Source organism: Anopheles merus, chromosome 2L, assembly GCF_017562075.2.
Source record: "Anopheles merus strain MAF chromosome 2L, AmerM5.1, whole genome shotgun sequence".
Taxonomy (NCBI): Eukaryota; Metazoa; Arthropoda; class Insecta; order Diptera; family Culicidae; genus Anopheles; species Anopheles merus.
In genome coordinates, this window is record NC_054083.1 from 41,018,969 (window position 1) to 41,036,769 (window position 17,801).

Here is a 17,801-nt window from a genome sequence, read left to right on the forward strand (position 1 = left end):
TAGGCGTTTTTTCCATTCCTCTCTTTCCTTTCCTGCCTGTTGAAACAAAACAAGGAAACATGTTAATAGAAACACAAATCGAATCGAATAGTGGCGCACTTAGCTACCCCTTTTCAGCAGAATTATTCTCAGTCTGTTTCGCCTCGTAACTCGATCAGTTTTGTTCGACGAGCGCATGGGGCTGCCCCCCTGTATGTAAGAAAATCTCCAAACAGAAAACGTACAAAGAGAGGGAAAATGGAAATCGTACAGAGTTGCTTATTCACCATGCCAGAGAAACAATGGCCCCCACAAATGGCCAATGGGCTGAAGGATAATATCAAAATCCAAAGTTTCCCTCTACTTTCTTGCCGGTTTTTCCGTGCGTGGGGAAACGTTACCCGTGTGAACCCCCCTTTTTTTAGCCATCTCTACAATGTGCGCATCAAAAAATCGCCTTGCGAAACCTGTGAGGTGTTTGCCGTTTTTTGCCTTTCTTGGGCTGTAATGGCAAACGTTTACCACTATCGATTGTTTTTTCTTTTCCATTTGCCCTTACACAATCTCTTCTTCCTAGACATTTCTTCTACCAACACTATCTTGTGATGTGGGGGTGACCTTTTTTATCTTCGTCAAATTACTAAAGGGGAGCACAAAAAACGACAAAATATCAAAAATATGTTTTGCTGAGCTGCAAAATCTGGTTTTGTTTTTCTTCTTCTCATTCTTCTGGATTCTTCCCTCTCTTTCATTTGTTTTCATTCTTTTTATCTATGTTTTTCCTTCTTCTTTGTTTTTCTTCGCCGTCTTTTTCGGTGATGTTCAATTGCTTTCCCCCTCCCACTTCTGTTGCTCGGGGGAATTTCTATTCATATGTTTCCCAGAGTCTGTTTGCGTCTGGATTTGCAACCTTGTGGGTACATTGCTTGCTGCCTATCCCTAATGTAGGATATTCCTTTAATAATCATATTCATAAAATATATACTTTGCTTTGTTTGCTTTGTTTGTTTTTGTATCTTTTCTTGTGTTTGTGTGTATGTAATCGATATTCTTCTATTCTAATATTACTGTTGTTACTTTTTTTTCTCCCTTCATACTGCTGCTGTTGCAATTGCTCTCGTGTCGATTTGCTTTTGCGAGTTCTTTTCCCTCTATTTTCCTTTATCGCTTCGATGCTCTCTCTCTCTCTCTCTCTCTCTCTCTCTCTCTCTCTCTCTCTTTCTCTCTCTCTCTTTCTCTCTCTCTCTCTCTCTCGCTTGGAGCATTTCCCATTGTGTAACCATTTTGCGACTAAGATATATTAAGCCATTGGTTTTGCGGTTATCGCCTCCGCGCGAATCTCTATCATTAATCGCATCATTTGCTGATTTTAGCGAGTAAAGTTTGGTATTGTATTATTTTATCTGCTTTTGTATTTTTAAAACGGATGTAGCGCCCTTTTGTTACCGTTCTTCCTTTGTTCCAGTTTTGTTCGTATGTGAGCTTTCGGGCTTACTGAGTGTGTGTGTATGTGGGTGTGTTTCGGGGAATGGTGGCAAGCGCGAAAGATGAACGTGCACACGTGATTTTTCAGGGTAATTTGCTTTAATTTTTTTATTTGCTGCCTTCGCACACTGTTTGTTCACTTCTTGATACCTTGTTCTGCCATAGTTCCGTAGCTGCTGTAGTATGCTATTAACCGTAATAGTTCTGATTGGTTTCCTTTTCTGCTTATTGCATATATCTTAATTTGTGCGATGATGCACATTTTGCTCATTTTTATGCAAATTCAATTTGCTGCATGCAATTAGCTGTTACCGTTGCCGATGTGTGTGTGTGATGTTAGACTTTGTCCATATAAATAAATGAATTGAAAACATTCTTGTTCGGGGGAAAAATAGACAGACCACACTACAAAAATGTTCATACAAAATAAATAATACTCGTAATGATCCCAAATGGGGGGGTTTTCGGGTGCTCACTACTTGCTAGTTCGTGGCTGAATAAAACAGAAAACCGTTGTACCTGGTACAACGCGTACCGTACCGTACCAGAAATGGGGGAAATCCGCAGAACCAACGCTAACAGGCCTATCATATTGCACAACGGTCAAACACACAGGTGCAAAGAACAAAAATGACGACGAAACCTTCATCGACTCGAATGGCGAAAACGATACCAAATTTTCTCCCGCTCGAGTGCTTCCGACGGAATCGATCGAATGTCATGCGAGCAAAATAATAGGCCTGTAAAACACACCCACCGGTCACACCGGCAGAAGATGGAATTGAAAGCGGAAGAGCGGTCCCGACCGCTTAGGAATCCTTCGTCAGCTCCTTTTGGTAAGCGATCGGGCTGACGAGCGCTTTGAGGAAATCGTTCTGCGTTTTCAGTATCTCGTGTATTGTGTTGAGCCACTCGCTGTGCAGCTCCGGTGTCGGTGCCGTGCAGATATAGCTAAGACTGGAACGTTGCGGGTCGATTGAGCAAAGCGAGAACCGATTGCCATTCGTCTGGTCGGAAAGATCCTGTAGCGTCATTTTGTTCACCTGTGGAGAGGGGGGAAGGCGCGCAGGGAGAGACGAAGGTTAATGAGTTGCGTAAAGGAACTGCGTTTAAAGGCGCAGTTTTTAAACCCCCATATAGCCTTACCTGAATATGCGCCTTGTAGATGTAGTTTGGACTGGTGAACTGCGTTTTCTTTCCAACGATCTCGGCAAAGATGATGTTCTGCTCGAACAGAAACACGTGCAGCTCCTTCGGTTTCTGGGAGTTGTACGAATTCTTATCACTACTCGAGGCACCCTCGACACAGTACAGCGGGCCGTGCAGCAGCAGTTTGCCCTGTGTCGTTATTTTACCCTGCAAAAAAACAACCCGCGGAAAGAAAATGGTACAATTCGGTTGCTTACAGGGTTTTCCAGGGGTTCTCAAAGGGTTGTGGGACACTTCCTTGACTCTTTCTAATGAGAAGTGAACTTCATATAACGTAAACTGGACTCTATGGCACCCTTTTTGGACAGGCTCGTTGGAAATTCCTGTTGGATTTGTCCTACAAGGACCCAATTCCCATTACATTAAGTTAATTTCATGTAAGAAAGAGTCAATAAATTGTCCCTCAGCTATGAGAACTGCTGGCAAACCGTTTATATAAAAATAGCGAAAGAGTGTATTGAATACATACCTCAAACTTTTGTAACCGACCAACGTCCATCATATCGTTGGCAGCCTTAGGAACTACTTGCATTATATGCATCGCTTCCTTCAATCCTGGTACTTCCTCGGTGAGACCGGCCCGCAGAGTATGCTTCAGGATATCTTTCAACAGTAACTCGTACTTCATTATTCTTTGGACTGGTTTGATGAGCATATCTCCTAACTGGAAAGCAGGCAAAGGTCAAGGTCAGCCATCTTGAAGCACCATATCGCATAAGCCATATACTTACACATAGTTTATACTTTAATTTTAAGCGTAATTCATCGAAGTAACTCATATGCTCCTGCACGATGTGCTCCGAGACCGGTTTGTTCTGACAGTAGACGACGTACATGTGCAGCTTCCGTTCGCTCCGCTTGATCAGCGGCCCAAGCTCGTACGGGTTCTGTAGACACTTTTGCAACGCTTTGAGAAAATGACTGCAAAAAAGTGAGACAAATGGGAAATGGAGCGTGAGCGACCGGTACGTGTGTGTGTGTGCTAACCGCGAAAATTTCACCCTTGCCAACTTACTCTCTGTGCCACTCGTATATTGCTTCAATGTTGCCAAATACCATCCGCTCTTTGCCACCCTTCAGATCGTCCGGGATCAGTACCGTGCTGGCCGGGTTACGTATCTCCGCTATGTATCTGTGTAAGAGAAACAAATGGAATTATAAAACCTCAAAACCACACCTCACCACACACACACACCCACATACCCATTCACGATCTGCGACAGATCATTCACGTACGCTTCCTCGGTGGTGAGCAGCTCGCGCAGCGCATAGTTTCGCTTCCGCAGTATGTCCTCGATGCCCTGCTCCTCGGTCAGCGTATCGTCGGCCGCCTCGTTCTCCGAGAACTGGGGCGAGATGGCCGGTTTGGCGATCGTGTGCCCACCGTTCAGTGCCATCGTGCCAGAGCTACCGCTCCCATCACCGACCATCAGGCCCATCGCGAGCGCGGCTGCTGCACTGCTGGTGCTGCCGCCGCCGCCACCGTCATTGTCGAGATACTTTAAGCTTTCCACCTTCGCCTTCACGAACTGCTCGATCTCGGCCAGATCGGCGGGCGGCTGCGCACCGACCGGCTCTTCCAGCGACTTGAGCGACATGGCCTTGGTGATTTTGTTCGTCGAGCCGGCGGCAGCATCCTCGGCGGAGGACGGCACCACGGAGGCGCCGCTCAGGGCGGATGCCGTGTCCTGTATCGGTTTCATCGGCGGCGGCAGCTCGATCGCTGTCGCTTCCTCATCCTCCGGCTCTAGCTGGGCGGTGGAGGCGGCCGCCGACGATTCCTGCTCTTCCGGCGGTTTTTCCTGCTGGTTGGGCTGCAAGGAGGGGAGGGAATAAGAGTTAATTACAGAAGATCCTTCTTTGGGCGAGTTGAAACTCGAATAAACTTACCTTAACCTTCTTATCGGAGCCCTTCTTGCTGATGAGCGTCTTCTCCACCGGTGGTAGCTTATCCGATTTGCCGTGCGACAGCTTCCGGAACTGCGTCGGAAGCCATTTTTTCCTGGAAACATTAAAGAAAAAACAAACAAACAATCACTATCAATTCGATGCGTCACCGACCGTTCGAAAGTCATCGAAGCAAGTTTCACAACGTTTCATCCAATTTACAATAGCGGATCGGTTATTTGCAGCAATGATAACAACACAGTCCCCCCCTAGCCGAAGGGGCGATGATAACATGGAAGTATTGAGAGCGTATTTTGTTTGCCTTATCCCTCCCACCCCCCCCCCTTTCCTCTCCTCTCCAATATCAACCTGATCAAGAGACTATGCAGCGTTGTCCAGCTGAGGAACGACGAGCTGAGGCGCGATACAGTGCCGCTGCCAAGCTGGTGTTGCTGCTGCTGTACCGTCGAGCGTTTCTTTTTGTTTCTACCCATCGAAAATGGCTCGGAACTCGATCCTAAACCACACCACCGTTCACCTTGGAGGGTTACCTTATACTGGTTTTTGCTGTTGGTTCCGGTCAAGATTTGACCAAAAAAAAGGAGACCTTATCGAGACCTTTTGACGAATATATGTTGCCGAACCCGTTTGCAATCGCTTATCAGGGCAAGGTTTATCCGTCGTGTGCACTGCTACACACGCTAGCACTGAAGGGGAATAGAGGGGTAGAGAGTATCTCTAGAAACACACCTCGCCGAAAAGACTTTATTTACTTTAAACGCATCGGCTCTCTCTCTCCAAAAAACGCCCTAAGAAAGGGAACGCTTGTGAATGAAAAAATGCGGGTTTTTTCGGCCAAATCAAACAAACACACACCGTCACACTGCACCTCCTTCTTCTCCGCCATTCCTCTTGTACCTGGTCATCCCCGTCGACGGTGGATGTAGCACCAGCGCACCGTTCTCGTTCTCCTGGTACCGGTCTTCCTCGTTTGCACCGTCGTACCCAACGGTCTGGTGGTGCTGCCGTCGCCACTGACCGCCACCGGTGCTATCAGGCGTACAGCAATCGGGCTGCTGGCAGCACGCAAGCTGGAACCAACTTTGCAAGCACAGTGCACACGACATGGCGAACAGGGTGGAGGCGCTGGTTGGCGGATATTAACCCTCCCCAGCCACCCAAACTCGATCTTCGCGCGTTCGGCAATGGGCTCTCGGGCTGGATTAATCCCTGATTACTCATTCAAAGGTCACCACTGCCACCACACCACACACACCACTCCACAAAGATCGGGAACCTTCCAATCCTACCCAAAAAAAAAAGTGGCCCCCAACGTGCGGTTTCTTCTATTTTCTTTTTCTTTTTTTAATGTCGCACCGTCTCGCGCGCTTTCGTCCACCTTCGGGGAAGGAACTTTAATTACTGGGAGGTAACATATAACAACAACAAAATAGAACAACAACAAAAAACCCACCAAACTGTCACCGATTCACACCAGACTGATAAAAAAAAGAACCGAGATCTCTACATAGAGCTAGGAGGCAGTTGGTGTGCGTGCACGTTCGCATCCATCATCATCGCCATCATTGCCGGCTTAACCCCTCTAGGGCAGGCCGTCTCTCTTTTCCCCGTTCAACCAGCGGGAAGCAGTCATCGATAGTGTGGCGTGTTAGGCTTCTAACACACGCTCTCTCAAACATACACACACGCCCAAAGTGGGGTGGCGCGACCACGAAACAAATGGGACAGTGGGGCAAAAAAGGGGTAAAATACATAACCACCCCCTTCAGACCTTAGCACACCGAAACACACACACACACACAGACAGGGTTGCTGAAGAGGCCAAGGGGATGTTATCAGTGAGCATTCCCCACACCCCTTTCCCTATATGGTCGTTGTAGGCTACACCGCGCCCAACCCAGTTCCTGCCGGTGCTTTATCTGTTGCACGATTCGTCACACACCTGTCACCCGCATACCCCACAGGGTGTCTCTATGTGTGTGTGTCACGACAAATGTGTCGCATTTTTGGCGTGTTTCCGCGCGAACCCGTTTCAGTGCCCCAGTTGTACCATTTTTTGGAGGGCAGAGTTTGGCGGCGAATTGAACTGCAGCTTACAGTTTGCCGAATGAAATCACAAGCCTTTTGCTATCAAGAGCCATCTCTCTTTGTCATACCCTCTGTCTCTCTCTCTCTGTGGACACATGAAACACACGCTTCATTGATTTGGCCAATGTTTTACCCGAGTGTGTGTGTGCGCGCTAGACCAAAAACACTTCACACCTATTTGCACACTTCCCGCTCCTTCAGTGTCTTACACGAACTGTGTTCAAATGTTCTTTTCCCACACCCCGTTTTGCTCAGTCCTTCCGCCTTTCCCCCCTGGCCCCATGGGTACGGGGAGTTGTGTAAATATTTACAAAATCAAAATATTTACCACCCACACGCACACGGGACGCTCCTCTTCCGCCTATTGCTCCACCATGACCATTAGAGTACATCCTTCCAAGTTCCAAGCAACCAGAGCCAGAGTGTGCTGAACCGCAAAGGCCAGCCGACCACCCGCCACTTTTATGCAAGAGAGCCCTGGCCAACGCACAAACACACACACACACACGCGCTTGGGAGTGCAACCGTGGTTGGCCGGTGGTTTGCCGTAGGGCACGGTCGGATCGCGTCGGGTTTGATTTCGATTTGATGTTGAGGCGGGCGCGCGCGCTCTCACTTCAAACCGGTACACAACACTTTATCGGTTCCGGCGCCGCAACGGGGTAGGTGGTTCTGTGTTTACCACAAGGCACTTTATCACAAAGTGTTGACATGTGTGTGTCGGTGCCGGTGTCTGTGTACGTCGAACTACTCGTCTGTCTGGCGGGTTTTGATGGAGCAGCGTGCGCGCGCTTCGCATCCTCTTTGGCGGTACTGCTTTCCTTTCGAAATGGGCGACGAAAAAAGGGAATGGGGATTCTACCTTCTACCACCCCCCTTAATCACACACACACGCGAGTAGTGATGGTTTGAGTGCAGCTGGAAGAACAAGCGCCGGGGTGATGTCTCCACGATAAGAGTGACCCCAACTTCCTTCGCACACACGTTTGTTGATTTTCTTCGCCAGTGTGCGCTGCGTGTGTGTTTTCGCTTAAGCAATTGAAAGTTCAATTTATTGCCGCCTTGCAGGGAGGTTGAAGCCAGTTTTTCGCGGTCCAGAAAGTGCAGCAATCAAACGACTTCTTTGCACGTGTTTGGAGAAATACAAAGAGAGAGAGCGTGCGAATGTGTATACAATTGCTCCCGCTGTCAACTTTAAGTGATGGCTTTATTAACTGTCAAAAATACTTCGCCGCTTACATGTGTGCAAGTAGTGCAATAAATCTCGTGCAAAGGGGAAAATGAACCGAAATGGGTTAAGCAGACCCCTCTCCATCCTTGAATCATTTCAATCTCCAACCCTCGCCCCACAAGGGTAAACACTAAACGCTTTTCCGCACCGCCAATTAAGAAGCATAGCCCGTCCACAACCCCACAATTGAAGGGAGAGGGAAGAGTGCATATGAATGAACCGCGCGTTTTTCCCCCAATACTAAAACACGACCCACGGCGGTGCTATAGCAACCGGGATCAACGCTCGGTTTAAAACGGCAATTCATTAATCTCATACACACACGCGCGGAGGGAAAACTCACTTATAAACGCGCTGTAAAGCAAACTAATATTCTAAAACCGTGCTGCGTTCTTCATTGCTGCTGGTTGTGCAATATGCGAACGTCTGTGTTGGGCTCTCTCTCTCTCTATCTGCTTACTACACAATATGCCATCGTCTACCGAGATATCGAGGCCAAGGATCACCTCCTTACACGGGGAAGAGAGAGAGATCAGCGTCTTTTGCTGACGGTCATGCTTGGAAACTATTTCTAAATTATGATATATTTTGCTCCACTCACCGCCCAAAGCACCCCTGGGGAGTCAACCCCCAACTTATGTTAAATGGTTTTTTTTTTCGAGGGGAGGGGGTGGGGGGTGTAAGCCAATATTACGATGACATTTTTCAACCAAACACCCAACACGGTCGATTGCAACTGTACAGACACCCTCCTCCGTTCCAACCGTTCCCATCTGTTTGCCCTTCCAACCCCATACGGTGAGATCTTCTGGTCTTCTTCTCTCAACACCCCACCGATGGCAGGCGAGCTGTCAAGACAAAGATTGACATTTCAGCACTCTTTTGCATGAAAAATCACTCAACAAGTGTAATCAACTCGACACTCGGCATTAGTTTCTAATTGGGTCGGCATTCCAAAATGCTCTTCGGGGGGGAGCAAATATGTTCAATTATGTCGCCCCAAAATTTGGCTCCAAATCCCGGAAAGCCACACACGTGGCTCCTTGCCCCGCGCCCACAACCACGCTCCTTGGAAGGAAGTGGCCATTAACTGAAACACGTTTGGAAAGGGGCCAGAAAAGTCGTTGAAAATGGACAAAAAGCAACCTCCACGACTGGGAGCAGTGTAATAAAAAAAAAGAAGCTGATGGCCATTGGCACGATCAGTCGACCATTTTGCTCTCGCCAAAGCCAGAGACATCCATCTCTTAATTAACTCACAATGCGCCGCAACACAACAAGGCTGTCGATTGTCGGACAACCGATTCGAACGTTGTTAAGGATGTTGATGAAAAGGTGTACTAGAGATACAATAATTGGGGGAAAAAACTTAATTACTTTCATATAAATCACTCACCAGCAATCAATAAGTTACGAATTAGAGGAAGTACTTATTTTGGCATTTAATGTTGCCCTTTTATTCTTTAGCTAATGCTTCTCAGTTACTATCAATTGACTTTTAATCTGTTACACGTAACATTCACTAGTTATTAGTTACTATTCCTAGTATGCTAGTTAGTTACTCGTATTCTTGTTACAATCACCTTTTTGTTTAACTCCAATGTGTATAGCGGAACTTGGGGCAAGTGTGCCACCTTAAACATTTCAAGTTATAACTCACTAAAACGTGTTTTTCAAAAGCCGATTTAAATCTCATAACCATTTTACATCTATTTCCTCACTTATAAATGAGTTTCGCTTGAAAAAAATGCAAACAAAACAGTTTTTGAAGCGTTTTAAAAAGGGTCCAAAAAGACGTTATTTTTTGGGCTATGGGGCAAGAGTGCCACACGTATGGGGCAAGACGGCCACCTGGTTAAAATAACCGTGTTTCTTAGATAATTGGAAATTATTACGTTTGTACCACTAGTGTATGTATTCCTACATGTATTTAGTCCTCAATGAACCCTTTTTGACCACAAACTGTACCACAATATGGTTCGTTACTGTTCTGTTTTTCCGGGGTGGAATCCGCTCACAATAGCGCACCATTCCGCAGCACGCTACAACAATGTTTACATTTTTGACAGCTCGCACCTATGAAAGATGGTGGCACACTTGCCCCAAACAGAGATGGCACACTTGCCCCAAAAGTTGTAACTTTTTTGAAATTGAATTTTTCAGTGACAAAAAGAAAGTTTTTTTCAACTAAACCCACAAAAAAATTCACGTTTTCTCAGCTATACGGTGGTGTAAATATTTTCTCGGTTGATTGTTCGCATGATTTTTGAGAGCTTATTTGGTTGGATTAAAAAATTATAATATTCTGCTCAATTTTGAAACTCAATATAAATCAGTTTAAAACAATGGGAAATATTGATTGGTCTATATGAAATTAGGCTCAGAATACCTAGTCATTGGAAATCAACCAACTGTATACACAATTGATCATTAAACTAAAGTTTTTAAGGAAAAATGCTTGGTGGCACTCTTGCCCCGTATGGCACACTTGCCCCAAATTCCGCTACCAGTTACTTGTAGCAGGTTGTTACTAGAAACTTATTACTTCCAATAATCATCCCATACCACGGGGCGGTTCCGTGGTACAGTCGTCAACTCGAACGACTCAATAACTAGCCCCGTCATGGGTTCAAGCCCAGAATTCAAGGAGTAACTTATCCGGCTGCGTAGTAATGAATTGAGTCTCGGCCCGCATTTCCGCGTAGGACGTTACGCCAAAAAGAGAACTAGCATCCTCGCTTTAGCTTTTCATTTCAATTCCTTCGGATAGCTCTGAAACTAGTTGCTTGAAACTAATTACTAGGTAATAACAAATGTGTAAGCCAGAGATCTAAAAGCAAGCAATCAAGCTTAAGATTTACCAAACGGTTGCATTGGCACAACAAGTTTCGTCTGGAAATACTAAAAATACTAATCCAAAATGCCCAGAACGTATTTGTGTTCACTCTACACAGCATTTGACCAGTGGAAAGTAGTAGTTTGCCGAGACTCCATTCCTTCAACTTTTCACCATTCCATCTTAATCCAAATCCATTCCAGTTACTGGTTATTGTTTATTCATAGAAAAGTAACTGTAGTTTCCTTTCAATACATTATAATTCTACAAATTCCCATCTATATTCTGTACTTGAAGTACACAGCGGCATGATGCCAGAACACCCCCGTGACCGCTAAATAGATATCTCTGCTCCGAATAATTAGTACCAGCAGCCGGTACTTTTCGTTACATAAGTGTGACGCTCTCTGTGATGGCGTTGTTGTGTGCTGCCGTGGGCAGTGCAAAAATCACACTACAATGTCAATTATTTATACACCGAACCATCAGTGTAGCTTGCTGTAACCTGTACGAGGATGATGCTGCATGTGCATAACGAACTTGTTTATCTTGAACAGTACTACCCAAGAACTCACTAAACAGCTTCCAAATTCAAATCAACTCAATTGGTTAAGTCTGTGTGTTTTCCCCCGATCACTGGGGGTTGCCGTAGTGCCGTCCCGAAGGCTATAATCTAGCGAAACTAGGGGGAATTTCAATTATCACACGACAGGCCTGTTTTATATACTCTCCCGCCGATGGGAAGTACCCACACTACCAGGCAGTGGCAGTAACTATCCTACATCGAGAATCCCTTTTATTCCCACCGCACGATAATGTGCCACCAACGTGTTTATGCCAATGTATCGTACCTTCGGAAGGCAAAAAACCACCGTCACAAAACTGCAAAACTGAAAATGCAACACCCCTCTGGCCGCTTACCTGAAGCACACATTCCCTCCACCGGCACATATTTTATCTTTGTACTGATAAAGCAGCGTCATTTTCACTGCTGCACCACCCCACATGATGAGGGAGAGGGGCCGTCGTTTTGTGTATCGATATCACTACGTCACCAGCAGCAGCAGCAGCCGCAGCCACAAACAAGCAAAAACGAATAAACTAGATACACTCTAACCACAACGCAATTCTGGCTAGACACAATTCCGGTTAGAAAACGCAATCACTGAGTTAGTTTATTTCTTGTTGGTCTCTAGTGGTCACTGGACAGGAATGTGTTGCGACGATCTGTCGTCTGTTCGGTAGGGTATATACGACGGACAACTCCCCCAGCTCCAGATTTCACAATATTCGGCGTAGTTTTTCCAAGGACATCATCACAAAAAGTAAACACCGTTCGCCCTCTCCGTCACATTCACTGCGTGTGTGTCACCTTTTTTGGTCAACTTTGAGCTGCTGTTAGTGACGATCGAGAAAGGTGGAAGAAAGATGCTTCTTTGCCCGCCCTTCGAGGCAGACACAATCACAAATCTGTGTTGCCGGGTGTGATGGTGATGATAACCCTCCACTCGTTATCGCTCGCTTTGTGCACTCTGCCGAGAAGGGTTTTAGTTTATTTACCGGTGAAAACACACACTGGCCACTACTAATTAGTTGTACACACAATGGCAACTATAGGACATTCGCAGGCTTTAAAAGATCCTTTTAAAAACTCTGATGAAATTCCTGAAGAACTATTAGGACGCAATCCACCCTCTAAATCCACTTCCACTCGCTAACTCGCTTGTTCTAGCTGCCTCTAGAGACTACCGCACACAACAACCCGTGCATCTGTTCGCATCCATTGCCAAACCGTGACTGTGCCAGCCAGCAGCCGGCCAGTCCAGAGACAGTCAAACACCCCCTCGAGACAATCTTCAAACACGATCGGTTCACACGATCGCCACTCTAACATACGGCGGCGGGGGACGGTGTAGAACATCCACACTCATTCCCGCTCGGTGTCTTGTTTCCTAAGTGCAACAACGGAGAGAGCCGAAGCGCCGTGTGGGTGATCGTGTGTGTGCGGCGAGATCGCATTAACAGCGCGCAACTAAAAAAAAAAAAATAGTCCCAGCGAGGGGGCAGAGTGCTTCCTTGAACATGAATCTGAATGCCAGCAGACGGTGGGAAGAGGGAAAAACGTTCTCTCTTTTTTTCGTTGTTGCCGCTGAATATTCGCTACAGAAATAAGCAATCTACTACAGATCCTGTTTGTTCTGGTGCACTCGCACTGGTGTGCGTCATTGGGCCGAGACACAAGGTGGTAAAAGGGGGGGCAGGGCAAAGCTGTCTTTATAATAATTTGCTATGCATTTTAAACCAAAGCTGGCCCTTATTATTCAGTTCTTGATACGATCAATTAGTCTCTGGTGTGAAAAGGAAAAGCAAAAAAACGCCTAAAATAAAAACGTTGAATATTAACTTCTAATAACATCCTCCTCTTTCTCTCATCTGGCGTCATTACCATCATCATTGAACGCAGTTAATCTCAGTATGTCACACCGCGCACCACTGTTTGCACGGTACATTTACAATGCAAATTAGAGCAGCGCGCTGCTCGGTAAATATCGCTAGCGCCAAAGAGCCGATGAGGAAAGAGCCTTCTCTATCTCTCTCTCCTCCTCTCTGCCTTTTTATAGAAATATCACCGCCGAGCAAAGTAAAATGAGAGGAAAATTAATGTGCGATTTTTCACACCGTACACCTTTCCCTTTCCCGCCCTGCAAACGAAACCCTTGTCACTCGTAGGTGTTTTTTTTACTGCCTCTTGTTGTTCGATTAGCATTTCCTTATCCGGTTCGGTACCCGGGGGTCGATCGGAAACATTGGCCGGGCGGGCACAAATCACACCAAGGGGACCGGGTAATTACCCACGAGTCGGTGACGTCTTTGCTGGCTTGGTGGTGGATTCGTCCCTTCTTCAAGGTGGTTTTGACAAATGGAGGCGCCCAGTCCAAGGATCGAGACGGATAACAACCAACCATTGTACAGGGTGTTGTTTGCTAGGGCCACAGCAACAAAGCAGCTAATCGGGAAGCGGATATAAACAACGGAGGAGAAACTTGGTAGAAGATAATTTTGTCCGGAACAAGCGATGGTCGGTTCGTTTTCTCCGAAGCTTCGATTTCGCATCGAACTCCCAACCTGAGGGATGGGCGGGTGGCGTGTTTTGACAAATGGTTCTCAAGAAACACTATCTTTCGTTCGCCAATCGAACGATAGCATCGCAGCAGGGTTCGGAAATGACTTTTGCACGCTTCTTGCCAGTGGGAAAACGTGGCACCACCGAGGATGCCTCCGGAAAACCCGGAAAAATGAACGGTAATAATTAGTTGGCAGGGAAAATAGCCCGGTCCATTGTGCTAAATTTATAAGGCCTGCAGCAAGATAATTGTACCGGAATTTGTATGAAAACAAAATACAGTGCGTATCATAACTTTATGATCGAGTTTTTTTGTAATTAACTTAAAATGATTAAAATGCAAATTTCTTTGTAATTTAATTCTACTTACTAAAGCGAAATATGAAATGTACAGGAGTTCCGGGTCAATTTCCAATGACAACAACATTTTTCATTGCTTGCGAGATGTTTCTAAATCAACTGTCAAATGTAGCATAACAAAATATAGTTATTCCACATGATTTTCAACTCTCAAGTTCGATTAAGTTTGACAGTTCTTGTTGATGTGTTGAAAATCATATATAAAAACTGAAGTTTTATCGTGCTGCCAATACAATATGTGACAGTTGTAGGAAAGCATCTTGCAGGCGATGAAAATCAATGCGTACATTCGAAAGTAACCAGGAAAACCCCGTATTTTCAACAACTAGTTTTTGATACAGGGTTCCCCACGATTTATTGGTTGGTTCCCATCAATTTTTGGTGAGTTCCCATATTTTTTTGGTGCGTTCTTACAATTTTTTATCCGTTTCCCACAATTGTTTGGTTCAAATGTATTGATATCCAATCGGAAAATACCAATAAATTATGGGAACGAACCAAAAATCTATGGGATACGGTCAAAAAATCGTGGGAACACACCAAACAATCATGGGAACTGACCAATAAATCGTGGCAAACCCTGTAATCCAAATGCTCTGTCGAATCGAACATTTTTTGCCCATTTCCAGAGTTTTACAAGTCATTTTCGAATGTGAACAGCATTATTCGCCGCCTTCAATATGTTTTTCAACATTTGTCGAAAACTTAAACGTTTGCATCATAATAAATTTTCAATTCTTACACGTAATTTTTAACACATCACAAAACACTGTTAAACTCCACCAAGCTTGAGACGTGTTGAAAATCATGCGGAAGAACGAAAACTTAACTGTGATGCAAATACAACATTTGACAGCTGTTGAAAATCATTTCGCATGCAATGAAACATGTTGTTGTCATTGGCACTTGACTCGGAAAACCCTGTATTTCAGCTTCAGTTTCTTCGTTTGCTAACCCCTATCCCGTACACGATGAGCACATCCTGCGCCCTCTTTTCGCTTCTCAGACTCTCACATGTCCCCGTTCCCTTGTTGTGCTCGTGTACCATCTTCATTGTTGGCGTGCATCATCACACATGCACAGCCTGAGGGCGTGCGTCACCACTTGTGTGCGTTCTAGCGGCAATGACGAAGAAAAGTATTACAACCTCATCCCCCAGCTTATTTGCATCTTTGAAGCGATTGTTCGTGTATGTACACGCGGGAAAAACAAGACCGATTTGGTGCATCGATCCTCCCACTCCCGTTGGTTGGTTAACCCCTTTCTCACCCTGCCGCGAACGTGCACGAGTTGAATGAAGCTATAATTAGGTGTACCCTTTATACGTGAAGGCGTGGATACAAGATGAGATGGAGCAATGATACCAACAACCCACAACGATTTCACGTGAATTTCGTCTACGAGCGTGGCGCTTCGCCGCTAGAATAATATTACTCACAACGATGCCTCGCCGCACGCATACGGTTCATCCTCTTGCGGGGTCGGCTTTTCCAGGTAACCTATACCATTAGTTTAGGTACCAAGAAAGAAGAGATGGCGGAGAGAAAGCAAGCAAAGGAAAGTATCATCACAGCGAACCGTGTTGCCGAGATACACCATACTGCAGCAACATACTGCACTCTTGCAAAACGATGTGAGTTGTGTCTTCGCAAGCAAATGCTGCGTACACATTACACACCGTCGTATGACTGGCGGCAATGGAAAAATGGCATTACTCATGTGGCACGGCAACCCTCCGCCATTGCACTATAAAGAGCAGAGTGCACACCTAGAAACGTAAACAAAAAAGATTACTCGTGAATTCCTGGCCCATGTCCGACAAGAGAGAAAAAGTCCAACCCTTGTGTGACAGAGAGCAGGGTAATCGGACCGGGCCAGGGCCAAAACCCACCCAAAGGGATGGATGATGAAGTGGAAAATTGCTGATTTATTACACACCACTACACCACCCACTGGTGATGGTGATGGTGATGATGGTGGTGGTGGGCAGGTTGTCCCCAAAAGGACCGGGGATTAACACGTCGGTCCCACGGCGATGGAGTTCTTAGTTATTTTTACCTATCCTACCATCTTGTTTTGGGGTATGTTTTTTTTCTGTTCTCCGTGATGTCTTCCCACTGATGCGCACTGTCCAAGAGCTTATCTTATGAATTTTGCAAACCCAAAGGTGGGTGGGAAGAAGCGAGGGCCCACTCATTCACCCACTCCCCGGCTAAGGATATTGCAACCGTATTTTGCAAAGTATGGCTTCATTCAACAGCACAACACAAAACTACCAGCAATCACAGCAACTTTACACAGGCAAAAGGTCACGGGTTATACATACAGACACACACGTACGTTCTGCACAAAAAAAAGGTACACAAGGCCCGACCACTCGTAATGAATGAAAAACACCGAGAGCAAATGAGAATCGCATTTGGGGTTTGTTTAGATTTAGAACAGCCTACGGGCCTGGGGAACTCTCTGCTTGTGCACAAAACTTACCCTCTGCTCGTGCTCTTAACTTTCACCTTTTAGCTTTTAGGAGTGAAGAAGAAAGAAGAGAATTGGAGTACGCGTGGGCCGGTCGTCAATGGCATTTATAAATTTTAATTATCATTCTGCCGTTGGAACGCTCCGTCCCACTGGGCTGCTATACCCAAACAGGCACACAAAACAAAAATGGGAAGTGTGCTTTGAGGGGGGGATGAATAAAACATAACCGAGAGAAGAGAGCAAATTATAACCTTCAGTGTTGTAATACGGTCAAGCGCAGGTTCTACAAAAAAAGGGATCTTTCATTCCAAAACCATACACTGCAGGCCGGTGGAGCTGTAGTAGTAGTAGTAGTAGTAGTTCCATCCAAACTCCCCAACGAAAGGTTAACCATTTCTACTTAACCGAATGACTGAGAGTGTGTACGCCCCGAAAGTTTCTGGTCGTCGTCCTGTCCGCACTGGTTTGGGATTTGGGCGGAGGTGCAGATGGTTTTATTAAATTTTAACCTAACCCGAATGCTCCCCCATGCATTCTTCATCTCTTTGTAGCATTTCAAAGTAACCATTTCGGTTTTATTTCTACTGCAAACAACCACACACACAAAAAACGGTCTTCAATCTGCGCAACACTTTGTTGTACGAACTCTTTCGAGGATAATCTTCCTCCATCAGCATTGCCATCATCATCATCATCATCACCATCAACAGAAATATCTGCATCACACCAAACCTGCTTGCGTTGAATCACAACCGAAAGCGCCTAAATGTTTCCCGTGTGCCTTCTTCTTTCGAACAAAGTGATCATTGCTCATTTGTGCACTTAACCGGTGGTGCTCGAGCAATATAAACCGAGACTCAAGCACACAACAGCAGCAGCAATAAGCCTGATTTCCTTGGAGTAACAGTAACAGCAACAACAAACACACACACACCAGAGCATCGGTATGATTTCCAATTGGTGTATCCGGATGCTTTGGAGCCGGAGCAATTGTTGGGTTTTTTCACTTCTCCTCCCCTAGGGGCAATAGCTAACAGCGCTGCACGAGCACGGCTTCTCCGAGAACAAGCAAGTGGCAAGTTAATCAGGCTCAGATTTGCCTC

The 17,801-nt window shown here is 45.8% G+C and overlaps 1 protein-coding gene across 5 annotated transcripts in view; it reads right to left on the reverse strand.

Moving 5' to 3' along the window:
- Positions 1 to 740: 740 nt before the first annotated feature.
- LOC121594687 (triple functional domain protein) overlaps positions 741 to 17,801 on the reverse strand; it is a 70,077-nt gene continuing 53,016 nt past the window's right edge. For all 5 annotated transcript variants that reach the window (XM_041918261.1, XM_041918264.1, XM_041918263.1 and 2 more), the window contains 7 exons: positions 4,564 to 4,675; positions 3,877 to 4,487; positions 3,689 to 3,805; positions 3,405 to 3,594; positions 3,143 to 3,337; positions 2,611 to 2,820; positions 741 to 2,507 (listed from right to left, as the gene is read on the reverse strand). In XM_041918261.1, coding sequence (XP_041774195.1) covers positions 2,274 to 2,507; positions 2,611 to 2,820; positions 3,143 to 3,337; positions 3,405 to 3,594; positions 3,689 to 3,805; positions 3,877 to 4,487; positions 4,564 to 4,675 — 1,669 coding nt within the window. In that variant the 3' untranslated portion in view covers positions 741 to 2,273. The remainder of the gene's footprint in view (positions 2,508 to 2,610; positions 2,821 to 3,142; positions 3,338 to 3,404; positions 3,595 to 3,688; positions 3,806 to 3,876; positions 4,488 to 4,563; positions 4,676 to 17,801) is intronic.